This window comes from Corapipo altera, unplaced genomic scaffold (assembly GCF_003945725.1).
Source record: "Corapipo altera isolate COAL_440 unplaced genomic scaffold, ASM394572v1 60892, whole genome shotgun sequence".
Taxonomy (NCBI): Eukaryota; Metazoa; Chordata; class Aves; order Passeriformes; family Pipridae; genus Corapipo; species Corapipo altera.
In genome coordinates, this window is record NW_020885584.1 from 1,938 (window position 1) to 11,842 (window position 9,905).

The 9,905-nt window shown below is 59.0% G+C and overlaps 1 protein-coding gene and 4 non-coding genes across 5 annotated transcripts; 2 read left to right on the top strand and 3 right to left on the bottom strand.

Moving 5' to 3' along the window:
- The first annotated feature begins 354 nt into the window (after nucleotides 1–354).
- Nucleotides 355–426, top strand: TRNAE-CUC. The gene has a single exon. It is a non-coding gene; the product is annotated as a tRNA-Glu (tRNA).
- Nucleotides 427–1,008: 582 nt separating this feature from the next.
- Nucleotides 1,009–1,082, bottom strand: TRNAT-AGU. Its single transcript has one exon. It is a non-coding gene; the product is annotated as a tRNA-Thr (tRNA).
- A 387-nt stretch (nucleotides 1,083–1,469) lies between these two features.
- Nucleotides 1,470–1,541, bottom strand: TRNAM-CAU. The gene has a single exon. It is a non-coding gene; the product is annotated as a tRNA-Met (tRNA).
- A 550-nt stretch (nucleotides 1,542–2,091) lies between these two features.
- Nucleotides 2,092–2,173, top strand: TRNAS-GCU. The gene has a single exon. It is a non-coding gene; the product is annotated as a tRNA-Ser (tRNA).
- A 261-nt stretch (nucleotides 2,174–2,434) lies between these two features.
- LOC113940645 (uncharacterized serine/threonine-protein kinase SBK3-like) lies at nucleotides 2,435–7,772 on the bottom strand. The gene is made up of 5 exons (XM_027631793.1): nucleotides 7,737–7,772; nucleotides 7,638–7,703; nucleotides 4,865–5,065; nucleotides 4,306–4,508; nucleotides 2,435–3,965 (listed from the first exon to the last, which is right to left on the bottom strand). The coding sequence occupies exons 3-5, from the start codon at nucleotides 5,058–5,060 to the stop codon at nucleotides 2,730–2,732; spliced, it is 1,635 nt and encodes a 544-aa protein (XP_027487594.1). The 5' UTR covers nucleotides 5,061–5,065; nucleotides 7,638–7,703; nucleotides 7,737–7,772; the 3' UTR covers nucleotides 2,435–2,729.
- Between the last annotated feature and the right edge of the window lie 2,133 nt (nucleotides 7,773–9,905).

Here is a 9,905-nt window from a genome sequence, read left to right on the forward strand (position 1 = left end):
CCGGTCCCGAAGGTGACCGAAGATGCCCGAGCGGGGTCGACGGGGGCGCGCGGAGACACGAGGAGGGGGCGGGGGATCCCCCTCATTAGGACCCCGGAGACCCCCCAGAGACCCCTCAGAGACCCCCGCAGAGCCCCTCATACACCCCCTATAGACACCCAGAGACCCCCAATAGACCCCCCCCATAGGTCTCGCCCCGTGGGGGGTTTCGAGACACACGAGAAGGGGGATTTGGGGATCTCCTCCCTCCGGAGGTCCCGGGACTCATCTGAGGGAATGTTTGGGGGTCTCTCCTCCCTCAGGGGGTCTCTGAATTGTGTCAGGGGAGTCCAGGTGCTTTAGTTTTTCCAGCGTTCCCTGGTGGTCTAGTGGTTAGGATTCGGCGCTCTCACCGCCGCGGCCCGGGTTCGATTCCCGGTCAGGGAACAAAGACGGTAATTTTCGTTCAGTTTTTCCTCCTTCTAATTTCCATTTTTCCCTCTTCCTCTTTCCTCACTCGCCAAACTCCTTTACTCTAATAATTAATAGATTTTTAAAATAAATATGATGCAGAGTATATATAATATACATGATATACTATATAATGTCTATCTCTTAGTGGCCTCATTAGCCAGCATCGTGCATGTAACAAATGTGGATAGAGCCCTTCCCAGATCTTCGTTCGCGAAGCCCAGCCACGATGGTGATGATATAACGTATAACATAAAAATACATTAAAAAGATATGTTATACTATAATATTAAGGAAATATTTATAGTATTTGTAATATTGCTAAAGGATTTGTAATATATTATTATTTATAATAAAAATATTTAAATGCATTAAAACATAAAAGTGCATTAAAAAGCCATGAAAATACATAAAACCTCCATAAAGCCTCCAGAAAAAATACATTAAAATACCCTAAAATCCATAAAAAAAAATAAAAATACATAAAAGCCCATAAAAACACATAGAAAAAAGGGGGAGGAGGTTAAAAGCCAATGCTGTCTGTCGCGACACAGGCGGAGGCACCGCTGGGATTCGAACCCAGGATCTCCTGTTTACTAGACAGGCGCTTTAACCAACTAAGCCACGGCGCCGGCGCTGCCCAGTCCCACATCAGAGACCATCAGACCCCCTGACCCCTCCCCTCCTCTTCCCCCCGCGAGATTCGGGATCCCCGAGAAGGGAGACCCCCAAAATCCCCACATACACACACACGTGTCCCGGAACCCCCTGAGGAGGGAAACCCTTCCCAAAAAACCCTTTTCCCACTCCCATCCTTGTCCCGGTACCTGCCCGAGGGTGGAGAAGCCCCCAAAAAACCCCTTTACAACCCCAGAAAAGGGGAGGAAATGGGGAGGGAGGACAATGAGGAAAATTAAAGAGGGAAAAAAGGGACGTTAGGAAAAAATAGGGGGGAAAAAAATAAAAAATTGAAAATTAGGGGAGGAAAGAAGGAAATCAGGGAGAGGAAAAAACGGACTTAGCAGAGGATGGTTTCGATCCATCGACCTCTGGGTTATGGGCCCAGCACGCTCCCGCTGCGCCACTCTGCTGCTGCAAAGCTACCTTCTAATTACTTTTAATGAATTATAATTACTTAAAGCGAGGCAGAAAGTGAGAGCAGTTTAAAATAAATACACAATTTATCGCATGTTATTATACATGTACATATATAGATTGATTGATTGATTTAACCACTTAATTAATTTATTTATTTATTATCTTTTTCTTTTATCTAAATTTTCATTCAAATTTATCTAATTAATTAATTTAATTTATTCATTTAATTTAATTAATTTAATTTATTTGTTTAACCTCTTTATTCCTTTTATTTATTTATTTTTATTTACTTATGTTATTCTTTTAATTTGTTTATTTAATTTATTCATTTCATGTGTTTATTCATTTTTTAAAATGTATTTAAAACACTCCCCGTTTCCCCGAGTTGGCTCCCCCGGGATTCGAACCCCGATTTCCGGGGTGGATAAACCACGCCCACAGCACGCCCTCTGATAGGAGACCGCGCCCCTGTTCACGCCCCTTTCGCTGAAGCCACGCCCCTCTAGCAGCGAGATGGGCGCGGGGCGCGAGTGCGCAGCCGCGGACGAGGTGGCCGAGTGGTTAAGGCGATGGACTGCTAATCCATTGTGCTCTGCACGCGTGGGTTCGAATCCCACCCTCGTCGCTTCCCACGTTTTTGGGGGGGTTTCCCAAAACCGCCCTCTTGCGATTAAGGTTCGTTTTTCGGGGGATCTGCAGCAAATCCCGTCCCTTTTCCCTCCTTTTACATCATTTTTTCCATCCTTTTTCATCCTTTTCTCACCCTTTTTAAATCATTTTCCAGCCTTCTCCCACCCTTTCTCCATCATTTTTCCTCCCTTTTCCCCTTTTTCCCACCCTCTTCCCACCTTTTTCCCCCCAAGAGCCCCAAACAGGTAAAAACAGGTTAAAAAAAGGCAAAAACCAGGGAATTTTATTCAACTCCCCTTTTGGGGGGGTCCCCAGGTATTCCCAGCTCATTTCCAGGTGCTTCCATTCCATTCCCAAGTGTTCCCATCCCATTTCCAGACATTTCTATCCCACTTCCAGGAGTTCCATCCCATTCCCAGATATTCCCAGCCCATTTCCAAGTGGTTTGGACCCATTTCCAGATGTTTTTATCCCACTTCCAAGAGGTTTCATCCCATTCCCAGGTATTTCCAACCCATTCCCAAGTGTTTCATTCCCACTTCCAGGTACTTTTATCCCATTTCCAGGTGTTTCCAGCCCATTCCAGGTGTTTCCAGCCCATGTTCGGGTATTTCTGTCCCATTCCCGGGTGTGTCCAACTCACTCCCAGGTTCTTCCAACCCACTTCCAGGTGTTCCAGACCCATTTCCAGATGTTTCTGACCCATATGCAGGTGTGTCTGACCAATCTCCAGGTGTTTCTATCCCATCCCCAGGTGCTTCCAGTTCATTGCCAGGTGAGTCAGACCCATCTCCAGACCCATATCCAGGTGTGTCCAACTCATTCTCAGGTGTTTCAGTCCCATCCCCAGCTGTGTCTATCCCATTTCCAGGAGCGTCTGACCCATATCCAGGTGTGTCTGATCCATCCCCAGCTGTGTCTGACCCATATCCAGGTGTGTCTGATCCATCCTCAGGTCTGTCTGACCCATATCCAGGTATGTCTGATCCATCCCCAGCTGTGTCTGACCCATATCCAGGTGCGTCTATCCCATCTCCAGCTGTCTCTGACCCACTCCCAGGTACTTCTAACTCATCCTCAGGTGTGTCCAGCCCATCTCCAGGTGCTTCTCTCCCACATGCAGGTGTGTCCGACCCATCCGCAGGTGTGTTGAATCCATCCTCAGGTGTGTCTGACCCATCCCCAGGTGTGCCTGCCCCGCTCCCACCCCCCTCAGGCCTCCCCGCCTGCCCTCCCCAGCACCTGTCCAGGTACCTGTTCACCTCCCCGGCGTGGCTTCGCCTGTCGGGCTCCAGCCGGAGGAGCCTCCGGAGCATCTCCAGCGCCGCCTCCCCCAACCCCTGCCAGGCGCGCGGCACCTCCCCCCCGCCGGTGAGCCCACCTGGCTGCCAGGTGCGGCCCTGCCACACCTGGAACTCCCCGAACTGGGGATCCGGGGGCGCAGCCACCCCCCAGGGGAAGGTGCCGGTGAGGAGGGCGAAGAGGAGGACGCCGAAGGCCCAGGCGTCCAGGCTGGGCTCCAGGTGCAGCGTCTCCGCCTCGCGCAGGTGGCACAGCTCAGGTGCGGCGTAGGGGGCGTGGCCCGAGCCACAGGTGGGCCCCACCTGCCAGCCCATGACACGGGTGAGGCCGAAGTCGCCCAGTTTGACCAGTTGGCACTGGGGGTCGAAGGCCAGCACGTTGTCCAGCTTCACGTCTCGGTGCACCAGGGCGTGGCCGTGCAGGTAATCCAGGGCCGCGCCCACCTGGGTGGCCACGCGCTTCACCTGCGGCTCAGGAAGGCCCACCTGAGGAGGGGAGGACACGCCTGGTGGGACACAGGGTCACCCAATGTCACCTGGGGTCACCTGAGGTCACCTATGGTCACCTGGAGTCATCATTTGGGGCACCTGTGGGGTCACCTGTGAGTGCAGGGGTTCACCTGGGACTCAGGGAGACTCACCTGGGGAGGGGGGGACACACCTGGGGTCACCTAGTGTCACCTTGGATCACCTGTGGGGTCACCTATGAGTGCAGGGGTTCACCTTGTGCTCGGGGAGCCCACAAAGGTCCCAGGCAGGTGCATCCCTCACACCTGTCCCCCCCCAAACACACCTGTGCCCACTCCAGACACATCTGAGCACTCACCCCAGGTGTGAGCAGCCCACACAGGTCCCCGGCAGGTGCGTGTTCCTGCGCGAAGCCGAAGTGGGTGGGGGTCTCGAAGGCCAGGGGCAGCACCTGCAGGCAGGTGAGCTGCCCCCGCAGGCACAGGTGGGTGCAGAACTCCCGCAGGAAGCCCCACCTGCCCGTCCGGTCCTTCCGCAGCAGCTTCAGCACCACCGGCGCACCTGGGCAAGGGTGGGGACACACCTGGGCACACCTGGAGATGGGTTATACCCCCAGAGACACACCTGGGTACACCTGGGGATGGGTTATACCCTCATAGACACACCTAGGCACACCTGAGGATGGGTTATACCTCTTATAGACACACCTGGGCACACCTGGGGGCACCTGGGCACACCTGGGGACAGGTTACCCCACCCCATAGACCACCTCCGAGCCCCTTGGATCTCCCAGGTGTGTTTGGGGGCAGAGCCTGAAGTGTGTCAGTGTGTCAGGTGCTCACCTGGTGCACAGGTACCCAGAAATCCCCCCTCCCTGAGCCCCCCCAAGCCCTCCCGGTACCCCCCCAGCCCCTCACCCCCATCCCGGGGCTGTGCCAGCACCACGTGCCCATAGGAGCCACTGCCCAGTTCTCCCAGTACGTCCCAGTCCCGCTCCAGTTGGCACTGGGGGAGGTCCCGCCCTGTTTGAACCATCAGGTGCTGCAGGAGCCTCTCCTGGGCCTCCCCCTCCTCCTCCTCCTCCTCCTCTTCCTCCTCGGCCGCTGCTTCCATGGGCCCTGGGGACCAGTATGGACCAGTATGGACCAGTTCACTCCAATACAGCCCAGCCCAGTTTAATCCTCATCCTCCTCACCTTCATCTTCATCCCCCTCCTCCTCCTCTGGGGCAGCCCACTATAGACCAGTACAGACCAGTACAGTCGATATCAGCCCAGCTCAGATCATTCCATTCCAGTCTGTCCCAGTCGAACCCAGTTCAGTCCAGTATAACCCAGTTGAACCCAGTCTAGCCCAGTATAGCCCAATTCAACCCAGTCCAGCCCAGTATAACCCAGTTCAACACAGTACAGCCCAGCTCATCCCAGTCCATCTCCATATAACCCAGTCCATTCCAGTCCATCCCACTCCATCCCAGTATAACCCAGTCCATTCCAGTTCACCCCAGTCCACCCCAATCCATCCCAGTACAATTCAGCCCATCCCAGTCCTGCCCAACATCCAGGTCTCCCCCCCATCACCTGCCCTCAGGTACCACCTGTCCCCCCAACCCACCTGTCCCCGCCCCCTCCGCCCCCCTGCCCCCCCGGTGCCACCCCTCCTGCCGGTGTCCCCAGGGGTGGCCCCGGTGTCTCACCTGTGTCCCCCAGTGGGTCAGGGGGTGTCAGTGCCCCCCCAGGTGCCCCCCCAGGTGCCCCCCCCAGGTGCCCCCTCGGCGGCCCCTGCGGTTGTGACTCAGAGTTTCCCGTGCCCGCGGTGCCACCCGGGCCCCGCTAATCTCTGTCACCTGCGTGTGGGGACACGTGTGTGTCACCCACGGCCAAAGATGGGCACGGGGGGGGGACAGAGGGACACTGGGACAAGGGGGGGCGACAGAGGGGGCACGGGGACATGGAGGACATGAGGGGGACAAGGGGGGACATGGGGGGGACAGAGGGGACAGAGGGACAAGGGGGACCTGGAGGGGACACGGGGGTGACATGGGTGTCATGGGGACATGGGGGGGCTTGGGGGCCATGGGGGGACATCGAGGGGACACGGGGGGCCATGGGGGGACAAAGGGACAAGGAGGAGACAGAGGGACAGGTTGGGGGACAGTGTCTCCAGTGTCTCCAGTCCCCCAGTGCCCCCCCCCCAGTGTCACCAGTGCCCCCCAGTGCACTGAAACTCCCCCCCAGTGCCTCCCAGTATATCCCAGTATACCCCAGTATCTTCCAGTCTCTCCCACTATATCCCAGTGCCCCCCAGTCCCTCCCAGTGCCCCTGGTGACGGTGCCACTGGTGCCACCGGTGCCACCTGGCCCTGTCCCCCCCCCCGGCTATTTCGGGTCCCCCCGCACCTGTCCCTGCCCTTCCCCACCCCGGGCCCCCCGCCAGACCCTCCCCCACCCCGAGGGGACACAGCGGGGGCTCAGGGCACTGGGAGGCACTGGGAGAAACTGGGAGGTACTGGCAGGTACTGGGAGGGAGTTCAGTGCACTGGGAAGAGACTGGGATGGACTGGGGGGAACTAGGGGGCGCTGAAAACGGATTTGGGGACACTGGGAGGGACTGGGAGGGACTGGGGGGCACTGGGAAGGGGTTTCAGTGCACTGGGCTGTACTGGGCTGTACTGGGCTGTACTGGGCTGTACTGGGAGGTGCCGGGGCCGGGCCAGGTGTTGCCGGGGGGGAATTTGGGGGGTCGTGACCCCCCCCGGGAGCAGCTGTTCACTAACGAGCTGCCGGGGGTTAATTACCAGCAGGGGATGATTAATTGCCCTCGGCGGGTGATTAATGAGCCCCCGGGAATGATTAATCGCCCTCGGCAGGGGGTATTAATTACCCGCGGGGGGAGGAAGGGATTAATGAGCCCCCGCGGGGTCACGGCCCCGACAGGTGACACCGACAGGTGGGGAGGGGGAGGGAAGGGGACACCGCAGGGGGAGGGGAGGGACTGGGGGGCACTGGGAGGGGGAGGAGAGTGACTGGGAAGGGGTTGGGAGGGACTGGGATATACTGGGAGGAACTGGGATGGACTGGGAGGGAGTTTCAGTGCAATGGAAAGGGAGTGAGATATACTGGGAGAGACTGGGAGGGAGTTTCAGTGTACTGGGAAGGGACTGGGAGACACTGGGAGGGGGGCCTGGAGGGACTTGGAGTTTGAGTGCACTGGGAAGGGACTGGGATATACTGGGAGGCACTGGAATGGACTGGGAGGGGGTTTCAATCCACTGGGGGGCACTGGGAGGGGGCTGGGAGGGAGTGGGGCCATACTGGGGGGATACTGGTGGTAAGTTGGGCCATACTGGGAGTCAGCTGGGCTTTACTGGGGCCATACTGGGAGTCAGTTGGGCTGTACTGGGGCGATACTGGAGCCATATTGGGACTCAGTGGGGCCATACTGGGGCCAGTTGGGTTGTACTGGGGGATACTGGGACCATACTGGTCACGTCCCATGACCCCTATGGAGCCCATGGCCACGCCCCCAACATGACCACGCCTCCTCAAGGCCCCACCCCTAAGGATGAGACACACTGGGGGGGGGAGGGGCACCTTTATTGACAGGGGGACACAGGTAACACCCCTCCCCCCGCCAGGTACCCTCACATACCCCCTCACCTGGGGCACTGCCCCCCGAGGTGCCCCCTCACCTGCAGGCACAGGTAGGCAGATGCTCCCCCCAGCACCTCCAAGGTTTCCAGGTGGGCACTGGGCACCTCCTCAGGGGGTTCCAGGTGGGCACTGGGCACCTCCAAAGTCTCCAGGTGGACATTTGTCACCTCCTCCGTGGGCTCCAGGTGGGCACTGGGCACCTCCATCACCTCCAGGTGGGCATTGGGCACCTCTGAGGTCTCCAGGTGGGCACTGGGCACCTCCTCAGGGGGTCCCAGGTGGGCACTGGGCACCTCCAAGGTCTCCAGGTGGACATTTGTCACCTCCTCGGGGGGTTCCAGGTGGGCACTGGGCACCTCTGGTGTCTCCAGGTGCACAGAGGGCACCTCCAAGGTTTCCAGGTGGGCACTGGGCACTTCCTTGGGGGTCTCCAGGTGGCCATTGGGCATCTCTGATGTCTCCAGGTGAGCACTGGGCACCTCCAAGGTTTCCAGGTGGGCGTGGGGCACCTCCATCATCTCCAGGTGGGCACTGGGCACCTCCGTGCCGAGTTCCAGGGCCACAGGGGGCACCTCCAAAGTCTCCAGGTGGGCACTGGGCACCTCTGAGGTCTCCAGGTGCACAGGGGGCACGTCCAAGGTTTCCAAGTGGGCAGTGGGCACCTCCTCCATGGTCTCCAGATGGACACTGGTCACCTCAGGTGGCGGTGGCAGCACCTGGAGCTGGACATTGGTCACCTGGGAGGGCGGTGGCATCGCTTGGAGCTGGACTTTGGTCACCTCAGCGGCCTGGAGATGGACATTGGTCATCTCAGGTGGTGGTGGCAGCACCTGGAGCTGGACATTGGCCACCTCACCTGCTTGGAGCTGAACACAGGTGACACCTGAGGGTGGTGGCTGCGCCTGGAGCTGGACATTGGTCACCTCAGGGGGCGGTGGCAACACCTGGAGCTGGACATTGGCCACCTCACCTGCTGGGAGCTGGACACAGGTGACATCCAGGGGTGGTGGCAGCACCTGGAGCCGGACTTTGGTGACCTCAGGTGGTGGTGGCAGCACCTGGAGCTGCACTCTGGTGACACCTGAGGGTGGTGGCAGCGCTTGGAGCTGGACATTGGTGACCTCAGGTGGTGATGGCAACACCTGGAGCTGGACTTTGCTAACCTCGGAGGGCGCCGGCAGCACCTGGAGCTGCAGCCCTGTGACACCTGGCACCCCTGTCACACTTGTGACACCTGTGACACCTGTCACTCCTGTCACACCTGTCACCCCTGTCACCCCTGTCATACCTGTCACCCCTGTCATTCCTGTCATACCTGTCACCCCTGTCACCTCGGTGGCCTGGAGCTGCACCCCTGTGACACCTGCAACACCTGTCACACCTGTGACACCCGTCACACCAGTAATAGCTGGGACACCTAGGACACTTGTCACCCCTGCCCCCTCTGTCACACCTGTTACCTCCCTGCCCTGCACCTGGACATTGGTGACCTCCGGCAACACCTGGAGCTGCACACCTGGCACACCCGTGACACCTGGCACCCCTGCCACACCTGTCACCTCAGTGGCCTGGAGCTGCACACCTGGCACACCTGGCACACTTTTGACACCTGTTACCCGGGTCACACCTGCCACACCTGTCACACCTGTCCCCTCCCCCCCCCGCACCTGGACATTGGTGACCTCCGGCAACACCTGGAGTTGCACACTTGGAACACCTGTAACACCTGCCACACCTGTCCCACCTGCCACACCTGTGACCCCTGATACACCTGGAGCACCTGTGACCCCTGCCACACCTGTCACCTCGGTGGCCTGGAGGAGTTGTACACCTGCCATGCCTGCCCCACCCGTCACACCTGTGACCCCTGCCACACCTGTCACACCTGTCGCCATCCCTGCCGCCTCAGCCACCTGTACCTGCACACCTGCAGGCCCCATCCCACCCCTCAGCACAATCACACTCGTCCCCGCCCCCTCCTGTCCCGCCCCAGGGGGCACCACCAGGACGCCCTGCCAGGCGTGCGGCCCCTTCCCCACCTGCGCCACCTGGGCAGGCTTGGTGGGGCCAGGTAGCAGTAGTACCTTGCGGGGGGTGGCGGGCGGGAGGGGCGGCCCCCCCCCGCAGCAGCAGACAGGCCGGGGGGTGCGGCTCAGGCGCACGGTGGGTGCGCAGGTGGCGCTGCAGGTAGGCGGCCACCACGAAGGCCTTGGGGCAGGCGGGGCAGCGGAAGGGCCGTGCGGCCGAGTGGGTGCGGCGGTGCAGGTGCAGGTTGGAGGAGTGGGTGAAGCTCTTGCCGCAGGTGC